Here is a 19142-nt window from a genome sequence, read left to right on the forward strand (position 1 = left end):
TCTCTTTTAGAATATTACTTCACCTATTCTATGTTTTTTTTTATATTATTATTATTTGGTTCTATAAATGAAAAGCTCCTGTCACTGTAAAGTTGCTTATTTATAAAAATCCCTTAACAAAAACTACTTTAATGATTGTTAGTTTTTATTATGCTTTGCTGTAAAAATGCTACAAAACAGCAATAGTTAACTTTAAAGTTAGTAAAATTTTTTATTTTCTTTATTTTGTGAATCTTGACTTTTTGTATAAAAAAAGAAAAGAAAAAAGTTAACTTCTTTAATGTCTCTGCTTGTACGAGTCAATATTTTCTGAACCCTCAAAGCCAAGTGTCTCTTTCCCCCTTTTATTAGAAATATTTTAAACAAGATTGTTTTGCGACTGCAACATCTAATTGATGAAACAGAAAATGGTTCTTCGATGTACTCAGCGAGTTACTTTTGCTTTTTCATTTGATTACTGACTCAGTAGAAGATGTATGAAAAGACATTCTTTATAAAACACACATTTCCTCAGTTGTAAATTTTGCAGCTAAAAATTCCCTATGTTCTGTTGAAAATTCAACATTTCTAGTGAATTAGGTTGAGCTCAGTATTTTATGTTTTCTTTTTTTTTTCAAAGCTTTTAAATGAAAAAAAAAAAACTTGTCGTTCTTGAACCGAACCATTGCTTCGGTCACTCGTCTGGTCTGCTCTAATTCTACATTAGCTACTAGTTTGTTTGGCACTCTTGGCTTCCTTTTGAGGTTTTCCATCTCCAGCTCAGTCACTTTCCTATGCCGGGCTGATGAGTGCTAATAAGCACGAAACTGCTGTCCTCGGCTGGAAATGGCTGAGCTGGCGGTGTATTTCACGTATTTCTGCTTTAGCCCTGGCTATAGGGCGGTAACTTACTGAATATAGTGAATTGTATAGTTTGTACATTAAAACCATTTGTATTTCTAAAATGTGTAAATGTATTAATTTATTCAAACTATAAAACATTATAGCATGTGCAAAATAAGCTATGACACACCCAACTTCTAACACAAATTTTTTAATTAATGCATCCCTTTTCAAAATGAATAAATTTCAAACCAAGGTGAATTTTTGTCTAAAATCTCTTATTTTGATGTTAATGGTTTTTATTTAATTTGCTAGTATCAATTATGCAAGTATTTATCTGTTGACATGCAAGTTCATTTCATGTAGTGGTTATTCTTTGCTCTGAAAATCTCTATTTCTCCAGGCCCTAGAATTAGAAATTGATACGTATTCAAGCTTATGTACCGAGATGGGCCATCAAGCACAAATCCTAATTGATTCAAACCATCCAGATTCAAAGATGATAGGAAACAGATTGGTACGTAGTCCTTTCTCATCCAACTCTACTTTTCTTTTTGAATTTGAAAAAGTACATTGACATTTTTTTATTTATTTACTTATTTATTTATTTATGTAGCAAGTTGTAAACCAACAAATGAAGAACATCCAGAAATTAGCTAACACCAGGAGACAGAAACTGATGGAGTCTAAACATTTGCATGAGTACTATAGGGAAAGCGATGATTTGGAAAATTGGATCAATGAGCAGATGTTAATGGCAAATTCAGAAGATTATGGTCAAGATTATGAACATTTATTAGTAAGTTAATTTTCACCGAGTTTTTATAATCTAATCTGTAAAGGGAAAGTATATTGACGAAGGGAAAAAAAAAGCAATGAAACATAATAGTGCGTAAGTTTTTAAGGTGCATACTGTATTACTCCTATATCACAGGGCATGCCACAAAACTCGGGTCTCGCCAGATTTTCAATAGCCCCTGTGTGGTGCTTTTTCAGGATGCTAGGAAAACAAGATTAGAAAATATGTTTAATTTAATTTTGTAACCAAATGCCTGTTTAATTAAAATACTGCAAGTTCAATATATATATATATATATATATATATATATATATATATATATAAAATAAGCAAGCCAAGTTCCAAATATTAAACAAATTATATAAAAATAATGATGATAAAAAGGAAAATTGCAAACAGCTATTAAATAGGAAAAGATGAAGTATGAATCCAGAGCTCATCAGCCGTGGAGGATTCATTAAATATGGTCAAAAGACCAAAAAATTTTTTAACTATGAACTATGTTGTGCATCTATGGGCTTTTGGTGTGGTCTTTTCAATATTTTTCACTTTTATTATTATTATATATATGTGTATATATATATATATATATATATATATATATATATATATATATATATATATATATATATATATATATATATATATATATATCATTTATATTAGTAAACAGTTTAATGTCATTGAAATATTAATTAACATTGATAGTTTTATTGTTCTAAAAAGAAAAGCTCGATTAAGAACTGAATAAAAGTATAAAAAATTATTTTAAAATGAAGCTAGCATTATAGCCTTGAAATTAAAATACTTTACAATTGCATAAAGAGTTTGATACTACCTTGGCAGGTAAACAGCTGTATTTGTGGAAATGAGTCTGCCAGATATTTGAAGAGAAGCATTCTGAATTCAATACTAACAATAGGGAAATGTTGGGATGGTCATGTATTCTTGGATGGTTTTATAGTGAAAAGATGTTACAGATGAAAGTTACCCTTTGCTACAATGGTGTAGAAAAAATTGAATTTTCCTTGCGTTAAAGTTTGAAAAATAGTTAATTTTTTTTTTTTTTTGAATCCTTGAAATTCTTGTCAGAATTTCAAATTTGTTATGCCGAAAAGTAGGTCGAAATTTCTCAGGAATATTAACACAAGAAAACTAAGATTGTGTGATTTTTTGTGTATTAGATATTCAACTTAAGTGAAAAGATTATTTAATTCTTAGACATGTGATACACCCTACGCCCTCTAAGGTCGAAATGAGATCAATAAGCAATCTTCTTGATTGCTCAATAAATTTTACCTGGTGTGGAATACCTTATTAAGCCTCTTAAACCATTAAACACAACTCAAATAAAGAAAAAAACTAGTTTGAATTTTGTTGTCTTGAATTCAAATTATGTTTTTTGCAATTACGAATTGCTATAGCACTCTACTCGTTGTGTTTCTGGTTTCTACTAATCGCTTTTGTCACAATCATAATTTGAATTCAAGACGTCAAAATTCAAATCAAGGCCAGGGGCTGGATGTTTTGAGCTGGATACTGTTTTTGTGTAAAAAGGATTGTGTCAAGTTGAGAATGTTGTTCATTAATAATTAGACTCCAAGGCACATGCAGGCCCAGTGGTGTATCCAGAAAATTTTGTAAGGTGGGGGGGGGGGGTTAAGTTTCTCTTCCAACATAAATAAGTATCAGTCAAGCAGATGTGACCACCACCCAAGGAAGTCCTCGCATCCCCTCATATGCTACAGATCACCGTCCCCCAAATGAGATTCAAACCCTTTCAATTTACAGCCACTCCTAAATTTTTCAATGGCACAGCCTGTACCTCTCCCCATTTCCTTAAATGTTCATCAAAACTCATATTTCTTCAGGCAAACAGGCTGGTCACGTTACCCTAAGCTTTGACTATGTAAGATTACTAGTGGTACCCGCACGGCTTTGCCCATAATAGAAAAATTAAAAGGTCTTTTGGTTCCCCTGTATATTTGCAAATAATGCATGATGAATTTTCTCGCCAATTGGCTAGTGCCCATTTTGCGGTTCCACGTTATGATAATTTCGTAATTTACTCGTCCATCTTATGATAATTTTGTCCTTAAAATTGGAATAAAAAAAGAACCACATCGAATTTTTGAAAAAACGCTTTGAGGTGCACACCCCCATGCTACAAACTAACTTTGCGCCAAATTTCATGAAAATCGGCCGAACGGACTAGGCGCGTCACAGACATCCTACAGACATCCTCCGGACAGAGAAACTTTGAGCTTTATTATTAGTAAAGATAGCTATAAAATTGATGAAAAAAGCACGAACCACATGTGGTTTGAGGTGAAAGAAAACTCTGAAAAAACATTAAACTCATTAAAGATCATTGATCTTTTGAAAATGAACAAAAAACTCAAAATAGCAGTAGCCCAGCAAACCAACCAAGTCAATCTTTTGAATTATAATGTACTGAGAAGAAATACTTTGCATAATTAAGCTAAGTAAGGTCAACATTGGTTTTATGAACTATTTTCCGGTTCTAAAAAAATTGAAGTGTAATAAGAATCACAGTAAAATATTTGTAAAAGGGGGGTCAGCTGACCCTTTGACCCTTCCCTGAATCTGCCCCTGTGCAAGCCTGCATTACAAGCATAGGAAAATAAAAATCAAAGGACTTGGACGTCATTCAACGATCAAGTGAAAACATTAAGCAATTCGTGATTGCTCAACAAACAAACCAAATAAAGGAATACAGAAAGATATTGATTTCATTCATTTTACATGTTTTTCATTTAGTCAAATTTAAACTTTATAATTTTTTTCAAAGATTATGTGCATCATCATTCAAGACAATAAATTAAAGATTGAATTAATCTTTCATTTTTCCTTTTACAGCTTCTTCAAAGCAAATTTGATGACTTCAAGCTGCGTGTGGAATCTGGTTCTGAAAGGTTTAACCAGTGTGAAGAACTTGCCAAAAAGTTGATTGCCAGTGATAGCTCTTATTCGGGGAAAATAGAACAAAGGCAACAACATTTAAGGTTAGTATGTGCTTTAATTTTACTTCTCTTTTTTTGCCTAAAGATCCTGATCGCAAGATATAGGCTCTTGATATTTCAGCCCTATTGAAAAGTATTTTGTCAATTTAATTTGACTGTTTTAAAGTGCTTAAATTCTTAAAATTCAATTGATACAATGCATATTAATTCAAATTATATGCAGTAACAATAGTATCATGTATTTATTCTGTAGTATTCAATTATTACCTCGTTGAAGTTAATGCATATTAATTCAAATTATATGCAGTAACAATAGTATCATGTATTTATTCTGTAGCATTCAATTATTACCTCGTTTAAGTTCGAAAATTATGTTTAATCTTGATTTTGATGAAAATTAATATTGTCAGTCTTAATTCTTTAATAAATCTATCTCATTTAACCACCCTGTGGCTTAGCAGTCCTAGAGTTATACGGTAAATGGAGCAGATATCTCCTCAAGTACCACAAGGTGGCTAAATAGTTGTAATTGTAATAAAAATTATATTTGCTCTATTTTTTACTCTTTTTTAAATCATTGAGAAGTATTTTAATTCAAGCAGAAATATAATTTTCCTTTATCAAAATAATTTTATTTTATCATACATTCATAAAAATTTATAAAAACTATTATAAATTGTGTGAGAGCTTTCAAATTAAGTTTTAAAGGTGCCATGAAAATTTAATTATATGGAAAAATATTTTTTTGTACAAATCATGTTAATTGATGTTTTGTACATGCTTCTTTCATTACAAATATGGCAACCAGCAACAGGCTCTGGGCTCAGCTAGGCTGGTCTTAATCAGTTTATTAGCCCCAATGAAAATCAATGGCCCTCTTAAAACTGTCTACTCCTTTGCTCATTACCACCTCTTCCGGTAAGCTGTTCCAAGTGCCCGCGACCCTACTAAAGTAATAGCTTTCCCTCATTTCCAAGTTAGCGTGAGATTTGAATTAGTTAAAGCAATGAGACCCTTTGTTCCTTTTTCCTTGCAAAATTTAACCCATTAACATTTTGATAGAGTCAAGCAACTGAATCATGTCCTGTCTGATCCTCCTTTGCTCTAGGCTACACATTTTAAGCGTTTTGAGTCTGGCATCATAATCTAAATCTGAAAGCCCTCTTATTACCTTAGCAGCCCTTCTTTGAACCCTTTCCAATAAAGAAAACTCAACAATCAATTACATTGATGGGTTTAGTAAATAAATGCACATGTACCATGTTTTTTAAGTATTAAGAGACCATTTTGATCATTCTTAATTCATTGGGATTTTAGGCAAGCTTGGTCCGTGTTGCTGGACAACATCGAAGCCCGGGATCAGAAATTGCGAGCTGCCGGAGAAATTCATCGCTTCAATCGAGACGTGGCAGATGCCTTGTCTCGCATCCAGGAAAAATATGCCAGCATCCCAGAGGACTTGGGTAGGGATCTGAACAGCGTTCAAAACCTCATCAGGAAGCATGAAGGATTTGAAAATGATTTGGTCGCTTTGGAGGCTCAAGTGAGTGAGATTGATCTTTTTAATTATTATTAGTAAATATATTAGCTTTATTATTATCAGTAATTTCTTTTTACCATATAGAGTTACATTATTAGAGGCACTGTATAACAAGTTCTTAGAGAATTGAGAAATTTGGTTTAAGAGATGGTTTAGCTGAAAATGGGGTTTGAGCCACACTTGATGATGTGCAAAGGTCTAAAAGCAGACCAGGCACCCTTTGATGAAACTGTTTGAAAGCATTTTTCTTGAAATGCTAGCGTATTTGAATTGCAGCATTAACATCCGTTTTGAATATTTTCAAAACTTTAATAGGTTTAGTCTGTAAAACACTTTCATATTTAACAGAGCAGCATTTACCTCTCAGTTCATGTCTAATTAAAAATGCATGGATGAAAATACTATATATATATTTTTTTTATGACACAGAGTGGATGAACTAACTTATTAATGAGCTCTAATGATTTGATTTAAGATCTTTTTTTTTAATGCTCTAATTAATTAAATGAATTGCTAGTAGAAATTTTAAGGCAAGTTAATGTTGAATGTTGCAACTGCAAAGATCCATGTTTTGGGTCTCAAAATATACCTTTCAAAAAAAAAAAAAAAACTAATGCCCTCGTTAAATAAATATTGATACTCACCAAAGAAAAAACTATCTTCTGAAATGCTTACATAGCTTTTTTCTGATATTGTTTACATTGGATGCTGAGATCATATTTGCTTTATATCTTTAATTTTCAATGGGAATTCATTTCTCATTTCTTTCATGAAAAAAACTAAGTAAAATTATATCCACTTTTACAAAAAATAACTTAAAATTCCCATTTGCTCATACACAGACACCACAAAGACCTTGATCAAAGAGGGGAAAAGAAACAAAACTTATATATATTTTTTTAAATCTACAAAAATGAGCAAAATAACTATTGTTTTGTCATAATCATATTTTTGAAATCTACTAGTTCATGAATTAATTTTACATTTCCTTTTCCAGTTACAAATTTTAGTGGATGACAGTGCAAGGCTGCAGGGTTCCTATCCTGGTGGAAATGCTGATCATATACTAGAGCAACAAAACATTGTGATAGAAAACTGGAACACCCTTCAGGAAAGGGCAGCTCAAAGGAAAATAGAGTTACAGGCATCATACCAGCTGCAGAGGTTTCTAGCTTCTGTAAGTATTTGCAGCCTAAATATTCTTCTTTTCATTATATGATGCTTATTTTGCTTTGTATATTCAGTTTATATATGCTTGTTACTATTAATTTCTAACAAACCCTCCTGTTTAGGAAAAAGAAAAAAACTATAAAATAAAAGAGAACTTAGTTTTTATTTGTAAAATGAGTGATTCATTTTTAACTTATTGTATTTTTAATTCTTTTGAGAAATTTAATATTGTTTTTGACTAGGCTAGGGCTAAAGGTCAGTTTTTATTTGCTGCTTTTACTGTACTTGCTGTGTGTTTATATTTAGGAGTATTAAAGTTGTATTAATTATTAAAAAAGAGAAAGAAAAAAAAGTCAAAAAAATTATGTCCCTTTAAAATGTTTAAGTGAAACAGAATGTCTAGCCACCATTATTCGTATTTAATTTATTTATTTATGTTTTGAAATTACTATTATTTATTAATTATTTTTATTTTTGTTTGACTTTGGCCTCTGAATTGCTTTATATTTGCTCATATTAAAACACTTGCCTTGACCATTAGTTCAATATACCAATGAACTATGACCTTATTTATAACTGAAAGCAATTGCAGATTATCTGTTTTGCAAGTAAATGACTGGTTTACACAGGTTAGTGCTGTTGCTGGTGTAATACGCCAGCAATTTGGCAGGTTTTAGTTCTACTAGTATAAAGTGGTCTTACACGTGCATTTATTAAAAAGAAACCCTTGGTTGCAAAACTTTTAATCTGTTAAAAGCAGACCTAATTTTTATATTTTAAAACAAAATTGGTGCTGGTTATTATTAGTTTCAAATAATTTGCTCTAGTACATTAAAGTGAAATATTTGTGTGTACTAAATATTTGCATTGCTCCTGCTATCAAAGTGATTATATCCCCAATTTAGAACTATTCACACAGTTGGTTGAATTCAGCAAATAGAAATGAAAAGGAAAAGTTTTTGTGGTTGCTTCTTGTTTGGTTACTTATGACTTTTTTTTAACTGGATTTGGCGACTTCTCTCTGGATCTGTGAAAATGAGATAGTACCTATTTGTATGACATATAGGATGTTGGAATATACAAACATTTTATGTACCAACATTCAGATTAAAATTGTAATTCATTGCAGGTCCGTGATGTCGAAAATTGGGCACTGGGCTTGTGTTCGTCACTGAAAACAGAAGAAAAGGTTCGTGACGTGGCCAGTGCCCAAATGCTGAAGGCTGAGCACGAGCAACTGAAGGCTGAAATCGAAGCGAGGGAAGGCACCTTCGGAACCATCGTCAACGTGGGGGAGGAAATGATTGACGGTGGACACTATGCCCATGAAGAAGTAAGGAAACTTTCAATTTAAAAAAAAATATCATTTGCACACTAGGATGGTTCAAAAAAAAACGTTTTTTCAGTTAGAGTCCAGGACCCCCCCCCCCCCTTTTTTTTTAGACTTACTAATAGTATTATGCTGTAAAAGTTCTAGCTTCTTTATCAAATTTTAAGAGGGTTCTCAACGATCCCTTCATTTAACATTAGCCATAGTATAGAAAAATGCTACAAATTTAGAAACATTTAATTTCCCCAACTCTTCTTTTTTTTTTTTTTTTGAAAAAATAATTTTATTGCAATGTATATGCATATTACTAGTGTATATTTGAGGCAGTGAGAAGCAAAAGGATGCAAGTGGCAAAATTAAGAATTTGGATAAAACCAGTACACACGGTAGGTGAACCTGTCCTCTGTCTTGGGGCAAGAGATGGTACTAGTAGCCCTGGTAGTTGCTGCTATACAGCATGATTTAGAAAAAAATTCAATAAAAGCCTACCTAGGAGCTAATTTTTAAACGCGTTTTACTCAAAACTTGAAAATGTCCACTTGCATCCCTTTGCTTCTCACTGCCTCATTTGTGTATGTAGCATTGTTTTTTCAGTTCAATGTATTTTTTAATCCCCCTCCCCACACTAATGAAGTTTGGGGGAGGGGTTAAGCACCCACTTTCAGTTGAAATTGGAAGCTAAAATTCTTCCACTATATTGCTATCCATAAGTCTAAAAATATTGGGGGTTGTCCTCTTATCCGGGAGAAACTTTTTTTTTTAACATTTATATTTGAACCACCCTATTGCACACCCTTCACAAGAGTTGAAGATTTGATTATTGTAGTTTGAAAACTTGATTTTTATTTTAATTTATGCTAATTACTTGAATAATGTTTAGATACGAGAGCGCTTGGATCAACTCCTTGCTGTCAGAGGGGAACTACACACTGTGTGGCACAAGAAAAAAATATACTTGGACCAACTGTGTGATTTACAATGCTTCTTGAGAGACGCTAAACAACTCGACACCTTGAGCAGTCAACAGGAAGTTAGTGTTTTCTTTATTTTTTTTTCCTCCTTCTTTTGAATTTAACAGATCTTAATTAGATTTGTGTTGTAGTTAAAATAAATCCCAATTCACCATTTGATGAAAAGAAATTGGTCAACTAAGTAGTCTACATTTTAACCTTTTAAGTACCAATGTTCTCAAATGCATACCTGCCAACTCTACTGGTTTTTCCCGTAATTTCCAGGGTTTTGAACATTTTTCCCAGTTTTCTGACTTTTATAAAAAAATTTAGAAAATTTTGTAAAAAAAACCTCTGTAAAATTATTTGTAAAAATTGTCCAGACATATTAACTCCATAGTTTGAAAATTTTCTGTGAAAATTCAAACTTTAGTTCATCAAAATTTAGTGCCATTATCAATGCTTATTAAGTTTGATCAGAAATATAAGTTTTAACTGTATATTAAGCATTAACTTTTATTCTTCCATTGTCTGTTTCAATTATTTTACACGTATATGAATTAAAGAACTTCCATATGATAAAGTGATTGTTAAAAATATATTGGATTTAGAAGATTGGCAGGTACGCAAATAAGAAAATGAAATAAAGAAATTATTTTTAACAAGTTCTTATTTATTATGAAAAGTAAACTTAATTTTTGAATGGAAAATTATTTCTACTTTATAACCACGGTTTCCCCCAGAACTTTGCAGAAAAAAAAAAAGCTTTTGTCGATTTTTCATGGAGATTAATATGCATTTTTATAGAAAATTTTAAAAGAGCCTAATGTTTATGAAATTATGCTACGCTACTTTTTTTCATTAATTATACTCTTAATAATATTGTCTGATGATAATAATATCTTTGCATTTGGTATTTGTCTAGGTTTATTTGTCTGGATCTGATATGGGTAATACTGTGGAAGAAGTGGATGTGCTAGTTAAAAAGCACGAAGCCTTCGAAAAGCTTTTAGTGACTCAGAATGAAAAAGTATGTGTTGGTGTCTTGAATACGTTTTAAACAATTGACAGGAACTCTATTTAATTTAGACTTTAAAATACTCAAGAAATTGTATATCATTTTTTATTTCTACATTTATAATCGATTTCTCTGGAAGTAATGTTATAAGGAAAGTTGCTATCTTTATAACACTATTGCACTACTCTTATAAGGAATGGAGCAGTGCAATAAAATATGAAAAGTATATATGAATAAGAATCCTTAATTTCCAGATATAAAAAATTACAAGGTAAAATTTTAGTGCAAATTTAAGTAGTGTTATTCATAAGGTCTAAAATCTTAATAAAATTAGAAAAAATATATTTTAACTAACAAATGCTGTGTCCTCATAATGAACCAGTGCATATTATTTTGAAAACCTGTATAGTTCCATCATATGTGCAAATTAATTTATATTTATAATTTAATTTTCAGTTAATTTCCTTGCAAGAACATGGAACCAAACTTTTACAGCAGAATCATTTTGACTGTGAGACAATTAGAACAAGAATGCTTGAAGTTACTAATAGGTAAACATGGGGTTTCTTATTGCTATGTTTTCCTTACCACTGTTTGGAACATTTTAAGTTCATTCTGAAAAATAGACTGAAAAAAGTTTTAAAAAAAAAAGAGAGTTCATGAGTTCTCTAATAGCATGTGACATTTTTGTTCTCTTCATGTTTAATAATTTTTCTTTTTTTAAGAATGAAAATCAAATTTATTTGTTGTGTGATTTTACATAATAAGCAGTGGTATAGCGGCGGTGTGGGGGGAGAGGGGTCTTTCCTCTCCCCAAAATGAGTAAAAAAGAATGAAAATAATTATTTTTCACACATAATTTTACTGCTCGTATAGTGCAAAAAGACTCAAATTTGAGTACATGCGATAAAACATACTTCATACTCCTTGTATAATACTATAAGCAAAATTTAATTTGAAAACATACTATGTTTTCTTTTTTCTATAAAAAAAAAAAGCATAGCTATTTTGCAAAAAAAAAAAGTTACTTTAAAACACACTTATAGTGTAGTTATTGGAAAGAAACAACTTCAAAATCAATGCATGGTTTGAGTCCTTTTGTTAAAAGAGTGTTCGAGGTAAAAACGTTTTAAAAACCAGATCTTGCTAGTTTGTTTGACTCTTTTAAGAAAAATTAGATCTGAGGATATCTGTTATTGGAATATGATATGTTTTTTTAAAATTCGTATATAATTGGAAATAAATATCCTGGCTACGCCGCTGATAATAAGACTTGCAATCCAGTCGATCACCTTACATCACAAGTTATTATTTCTTAAATTCATTCAAACTGTTACTTTTCGTTTAGGATATTTAAACTAAAGTAAGATGTTAAAAGTTGTTTTTGTCTGTATCTTTCAGGAGATCCAAGGTTCGTGATCTTAGCAATATTAGGAAACAAAAGTTAGCAGATAGCTTCTTACATGCTCAGTTCAAACGAGATGCTACAGAGGTAAGTTTCTATCATATTTATGCTCAACTGACACTCTAAGCATTTGAATTGAAAAATATCTTTTGGAAAATATTTCTAACATTGATTAAAAAATTCTAACATCGATAAATGTTAAATGAAAACAAGTTTTAAATGAGAGCTGTTAAATTACATGATTTCTGAATAACTATTTTGCTGGTACTGTTTTTATTTTATATATGTACAGAAACAGGTTAAAATTAATTTAGTTTTCTTGAGTTTAATGTATTTATTTTTTTTTTTTTTTAAATCATTTTTAAATTTTATTATTATTATTATTAGCTAGCTGCGTTGCCCGGCTTTGCCCGGTCGGTCTACTTTGAAAATAAAAATTGTGTCAAGTGACATATATTCAACAATCAGGCATAAATAAAAGGAAAAAAAAACATCATGCAAAATGTCCCCTCCAAACAATGACGACAGATATTAAAATACTTTTAAGAAATTAAAATAAAGTGAGAAAGATGGATTCATAAAGCGTAACCATGGAAACATAAAATAAAATAAATTTAAGAATTGAAAATGAGAAAGATGGAAATAAACAGTGGATTCAAAAAGCATTACCATGGAAACGCAAAATAAAATGGTTAAAAACTTGAATAGAGAACAGATTTTTGACCTTCATTTAATTCGCTTGTAACTTTTTTCTAATGGAGATAGAGGGTTAAACTTTCGACCTTAGGTCGAGTTAGATCTGGAGTAAAAAAATCTCTCTTTCCAATGCTGTCAAAAAGAAAACTATGGGACAATTCCTTCACTTTTAATTGATGGATTTAATGAAGAAAGTAGTGCCTAAATTCCAGCTAAGCCTAAAAAAATTCGAGCTAAAAACGTAAAAAATTCCCGCCGCAATTAAGTTAGAGCATTAGAACAAATTGCGTAGAGTGCGGAAAATTCTGCTCTTTCCAACGATATATAATAATATGTGCAAGTAATTGTTCACCCCCATATTCAGAAATCTATGTGAAAATTGGGCCTAAAGTGGAATAAAAAAAGAACGATTTGTCGAATTGTTTTCGAACTGCTCTGCAAACCTTTTCAGGACTTAAAGGAACAAACTGAACATTTCAGCGAAATCGGCCGGGTTGTTCTCGAGTTTTGCGAGTTCAAACACACAGACGCTTTTTGGAGACTTCATTTTATACTATGTAGAGATGATTAAATAGAACACTATTGAGAAAATCAAGTACAAAAGCAACTAATTTTTGTGCAATTAATTTTGATGTATAAACACAGTAAAATCAAGCACTGGAAACAAATTTCAACAATTTCACGCTGCTAAAACTTAGGTTTTAATATTGAGTTTATCTTTTCTCTAAGAATTTTCATTGGCAAGTAGTAGAGATTTTTATATTTTACTGAGACTGAATACGGTTTACCTTCACTTATTTCCTTGCATTAGTATTTTTGATAGTTGTACTGAAAATTTAGAAATAAACTTTAATTAATTTAATTTTAATAGAGGAGGTTGCATTTTGATTGACTATGTAATACACTTATCCTTACATAAATGGCATTTTAGTGCTCCTAATTTGTAAAAATTAGGAGAGTAATCTTTCTAAAAAAAATTGTGCAGATAAAGGCATCACCCCCCTCGCCTCCTCCAGAAATTCTAGGTCTTGCTTAATAAATGAAAATAGCCAGGGATCTGTACAATCCGACATTTCTGAAAATTTTGGGTTGCAATTTTCAAAAATTTTGGTCTGGCAAATTTTAAAACTGCAAAATTATGTTAAAAAAACTTTTAAAATGTTTTTTTTTTCCCAATGATTTTTGTATGCATATTTGAAGAGTTTTTACGGAAGAAGGGGGAAGGGGAGGGGGGGTTAGGTCAAGCTCCTGCAAATTTAAAATTGTCTTTAGAAAATTTTACTTGAGTCCACTTGCACCTGATTAAAGCATTCAACGTAACATTGTGTTATCCTTTCTCATGGAAGTTCTTTTGTTTTCAATAACTTGATCTTCATTCATCTGAACTTTAAAGTTTTTTTTTTTTTTTTGCTTGTTTTTTTTTAAGATTGAAAGTTTATATTGTCTTGGTCATGAAAGCTCAGACATTTCTTGTTACTGAAATTTTAATTCCCTATAGAGTGATGTTGCTTGTGATTTATTACAGGCTGAAGCTTGGATTGATGATAAAAAGAAGTATTTGGAGGCTGAGCAGGACATGAGTCAAATTGCCAGTTTGGAAGACAAAATGCGCAAACTACAGAAGCACCAGGCTTTCCAAGCTGAACTCTCAGCCCATGAGAGCAATATCAACCATATTAAGCAGGTATATTTCTGTGTTTTATCATTAAAGTAATACGTTTTAGTTCATAAAATTTATTTTTTAGTTAGGAAATGTTTAAATAAATAGAGTGTTGTGATAAAACAAAACCATGGTGGATCTAGGAGACGTTTATCACACTAAGCCACCAAAATATTGAAAACAAAAAGTAATGTCATCATTTTATTTATTTATTTATTTATTTATTTATTTATTATTCATTTATTTTATTTTATTTATTTATTTATTTTTTTTTTTTTTTGCATATAGTATAAAGATGTTTTTCTTGGAAAGATTGAAATAAAATGCTTAACATCCATTTCAATTGCAATCTGAAACCTTATTTACGATTAACAATTTTCAGAATCACATTTAAGTTCCATCAAATGAGATTCTGAGCGTTGCTATTCTTCAGTGAGATATATTGAAAAAATTTTATAAGGAAATATTAAGTGTTCAATGATTTTAATAATGTTTTTTTCCCCCACAGAAAGGAGAGTTACTTCTATCTAAGAACCATGAAAACTCGCTGAAGATTCGACAACAGTTGGAAAAATTATTAAAGCAGTGGAATGAACTGCTGTCCTCTTCAACGAGCTTGGGCCGTGGTCTCGAAGAAGCTCAAGATATTTTAGAATTCAATAATCAAGCAGAAAAAATTGAAGCATGGATCAGGGATAAGGTTGGTATTTTTTTTTTTTGTGACAATTGTAAATTTTATGAATAAGATTAAATACTGTGGTCCTCATTTTGTAAATGATTGGCCAGTAAATGACTGCTGAAACACAATTTCCTCTCTTCAGAAATTCATAACGTTGTTAAAACGTTTAGAATTTTGTACGTGACAGTAATGCAGTTTGGAACATGACAGTTGCTGATGTAATTATTATGAAAAAAACGGGTTCCCCCCCCCCCCCCTTAGTTGGATGACGGGAAGGTGATAAAGTGTAGTTCAATAACATTCATGAACGTTTCTAATTAGTGGAGACACAAAAAATTTTATTCAATGAACTTGTGGGTTTTTTGTTTTAAACCAAAGTTCTGGCTTGTTTTACACTTGCCCTTCTTTTTTTACTCAACTTCTTATTCCTCTTTTTTTGTTGCTTTGTGTTTATTTATTTTCCTTTTTACTTTTTTGAAAATTGGTTTCATTCTTAGATGCTTTACCTTTCCTTACTTTCTCTTTTAAAATGCATGGAAGGAAGTTAGTTGCCAATTCATCAATGAAATTAAACTTATGAAATCTTGTTTAAAAAAAAAAAGGCTAACTGTTCATCAACTGCAGTGTATTCATTCTATGGTTGGTTCACCCTATTGTTAAATGTATGAATGCCGTAAATTTTTTTAAAAGTTTCTAGTAGATTGAATAGGACTTGACAAATATGCAAAGTCTCTTTTTGTATTTAACTAGCATTCCCGTATCCGGCATTGCTCGGTAATGGAATTAGCAGGAGTTAACAGTGCTTGGTGCACCTAGTTTCGAAAATCCCCTATAATAATTACTTATTACCTATAACTTTTTCTAATTTGGGGAGGATCCCGGGGACCCTGGACTCCTTATATATATATGCCCTTGTCCTTAACCGATCTTTAAATGTTATTAACGATCCTTTTAAAGTATTGGTTATCTTTGCAAACACAGGCCATCCACATTTTATTGTTATACCTATGTTTAAGCTAGAACTTCTTTGTATGCAACATTTTTAGTTTTTTTCTGGTGTTAAAATTATTGAACTGCTTGTTGAACTGGCTTTGGAGCAAGCTACATAACATTGGTCGTGTGAAAAAAAGTCTTCTCTTAAATCGATCCCTGCTACTTTTAATGTCTGTCCTTGTGACTTATTAATGGTTATTGCAAAGCAAACTTTAACAGGAAACTGCACTCTTCTAAATTCAAAAGGATAGTCCGCCTGTGATGATGTTCTTAAAAGCTTCGTTTCTAGTTTTGAAAAAATGAAAGCAAAAGACAGAAACATCATTATTTGACTTGAGAAAAGCCTCGAAGAATCACGTAAGAAATAAAAACAATATCAAATTTAAAATTCGCTATCGACCCAAAGTTGAGATGAAGTACTGAATAATGATTTAAATGGAGGAAAGCCTCTTAAAATAAGGGATTTAAATTTCAATGACAGGTTTTAATTTCGCAGAAATTAGCGGATTTTAATTAATTTCTCCCGAACTAATTGACATTTCGAAAAATCCTTTCTTAGTGGTTACTTTCGTAATCATGCGGACATGCCTGCCAAATTTCAAGTCTGAGGTATCAGCGGTTTCGGCTGTGCGTTGATATATATATATGTATATATGTATATATATATGTTATCTCAGGACATTGATTTTTATATATTAAGATTACAGCAAAAATGGCCAAAGCCTCTTACATGTGCATACAAGCAACATGAATTACAATGTGTTGGCAATAACGACTAATAGCTAACAGCTATTGCCAACTATATGTTCTGTACTATGTGGCACACTTCTTCCCATGACAAAATATGTACAAAACCAAAATAATCTGCTAAAGTTCTCTTTTTTTTTTTTCGTCTGCAGGAAATGATGGTACAAGCTGGAGACACTGGCAAGGATTTTGAACATTGTCAAGCTTTACAGAGAAAACTTGATGATGTTGATTCGGTAAGTGAACTAAGGTTTTCTCCACCGCTCCCTACCGTTTGGCATCAGCATGACTTCTGCTTGGGGGAGGGGGTTACAGCAAATTTTCTCTTTTTGTTACAACGATAAATATAAGTGGGATTAAAAAATAATTTTTTTTCAGCTATTGCAATGACCATGCACACAGAGATCTTATTTCACGAAAAAAAATTTATTGACCAAAGTTAAATAACTTAAGCATGTGCTGACAGCTCATTGAGTTCTTTAAGTATCAGTCACAATGTGAGAAACAAAAGTTAAAATACAGTATAACTTTGATTTAACGATACCCGATTTAGCGATTTCCTCAATTTAATGATACAGTTCACTGGTCTAGATTTGACTGTATTAAGTGTCTATTCTGCTTGATTTAATGATACCTTTTTCCAGTCCCTTGAAAATCGTCAAATGGAGGTTATACTGTAATTGACGTTTCTCAAATCTTTTGACCAGTAAAAATTTAAAACATTTCTCTAGACAGGCAGCGTGTTTGGTTTTTCCTTTTTTACCAAAAGAAAAAAAACTAGGTATTAAAGAACTGTTACCCAAGTTAGTTGTAAGACTTTTATCATAATTTTATTTCAATAATATTTTTAAATAAATACAAAACTATAGTAATTATTCTGTGCAAGTGAATATATCTGTGTGAAATCTCAGCAAATGATTAAAAATAATCACCTGATCAATGTAAGAGATATTGTATGAAATGTTACTTTTTTTAATAAGGAATATTTTACGTGCTGACAATTATGTCTCTGAGAACTTGTCAAGTTTTTCCGCGAACCAGTGTTAGTCGATCAGATTATCATTATCAGCTGAAAATCATGCAAAGTGGCAAGAAATGTGTAAAGTGTAGTAAAACTCGGGTGTAGCATTTAGCAAAGGCATTTTAAAAATAAATGCCTTTGCTGAATATTAAGTAGAATCATTCGTAAATTGCATATAATAAATGGCTTAATCAATCTAAATAATCACAATTTTTATATGTTCCACCCTCCCCTGATCAGATTTGAAGCACTTCCACTTTTTCTCCCACCAATTACCTTTCATGCCATTGTTTGGATCTTCTTGTTTCTTAAATTGTGTTTTTTATACTCTTTTTGTAGGACATGAGGGTAGATGAAATGAGAATGAAAAACATCAATTCTCTTGCCAACAAGCTCATCCGCCAAGGCAGGTCCGACATTCAGTCCGTGCAGCAGCGACAAGAAGAGTTGAATAAAAAGTAATTAAGTTTTATTCAGTTCATTTGTTTTCTGTATTGAGCAGTACTTCATACAGAACTGCATTTGACAGTACTGTATTTTCCTGCATATAATCTGCGGATTATCTGTTAAAAAAGGCAAAATTTATGAGGCACGGATTATACGCTGCCGCGGATAATCTGTGAATTTTTTTTTTCTTAACAACAATGCATTGAACCTCTATAGCAGCGGTTCCCAACCTTTTCTGCCTTGCGAACCCCTTCCAAAATCTCTGCAAGTTTGGCGAACCCCTTGGGCATAAAGTAATAAGTGAGAAGCACCCCCCGCCCCCTTCCATACACACAGACGCAGAAAAATTTGGTAGGATTTTTTTTTAGTTTGAGAAACAAAACAATTAATTGCAAAATATAGAAGTACAAACATTGTTACAAGCTAAAGTGATAGCTAAAAAAATTATTACAAAACAAATTCAGCTTAACAAACCTGGTGATAATTCTTTTAGTTTCAGTCCACTTTGAAAATTTTCTTAAAGAGATGGTTGCGGAGCAAAGGATTTTCAAAGTTTGGCTCAAATGTCTTGTTTGAGCATTTCAGTCTTACATTAGGTTCAGCATTTAATTTCCTTCTGCATTTATCTCTACGCGCGCGCGTACTGAAATACATTTTTTCCCATGCAAACTGTGAGCATTATGTGTAGTGAAATTTAGACTTACTACACCGCTAGTAGAAGTGAATTTGCAAAGAAAATGTCCACAGCCTGAAGTTGGAGAAAAAAAACACTTGAAGCATTTTTCCTCATGGAAAATCTGTATTTATTATCCTCAAAGGATTTCTTAAGTTGACGAACAACATCTTCATTGATATTTAAAAAAACATTTAGAAGAATAGAC

The 19142-nt window shown here is 31.5% G+C and overlaps 1 protein-coding gene across 1 annotated transcript in view; it reads left to right on the top strand.

The window, feature by feature from the left end:
• Nucleotides 1-19142, top strand: part of LOC129226616 (spectrin beta chain, non-erythrocytic 5-like) — a 130930-nt gene that overhangs the window by 56530 nt on the left and 55258 nt on the right. The window contains exons 39-52 of the mRNA XM_054861245.1: nucleotides 1226-1339; nucleotides 1439-1621; nucleotides 4502-4647; nucleotides 5923-6148; nucleotides 7143-7322; nucleotides 8445-8648; nucleotides 9526-9675; nucleotides 10521-10625; nucleotides 11070-11164; nucleotides 12015-12105; nucleotides 14240-14398; nucleotides 14883-15074; nucleotides 16946-17029; nucleotides 18154-18272. Coding sequence (XP_054717220.1) covers nucleotides 1226-1339; nucleotides 1439-1621; nucleotides 4502-4647; nucleotides 5923-6148; nucleotides 7143-7322; nucleotides 8445-8648; nucleotides 9526-9675; nucleotides 10521-10625; nucleotides 11070-11164; nucleotides 12015-12105; nucleotides 14240-14398; nucleotides 14883-15074; nucleotides 16946-17029; nucleotides 18154-18272 — 2048 coding nt within the window. The remainder of the gene's footprint in view (nucleotides 1-1225; nucleotides 1340-1438; nucleotides 1622-4501; nucleotides 4648-5922; nucleotides 6149-7142; nucleotides 7323-8444; nucleotides 8649-9525; nucleotides 9676-10520; nucleotides 10626-11069; nucleotides 11165-12014; nucleotides 12106-14239; nucleotides 14399-14882; nucleotides 15075-16945; nucleotides 17030-18153; nucleotides 18273-19142) is intronic.

This window comes from Uloborus diversus, chromosome 7, assembly GCF_026930045.1.
Source record: "Uloborus diversus isolate 005 chromosome 7, Udiv.v.3.1, whole genome shotgun sequence".
In the NCBI taxonomy this organism is placed as follows: Eukaryota; Metazoa; Arthropoda; class Arachnida; order Araneae; family Uloboridae; genus Uloborus; species Uloborus diversus.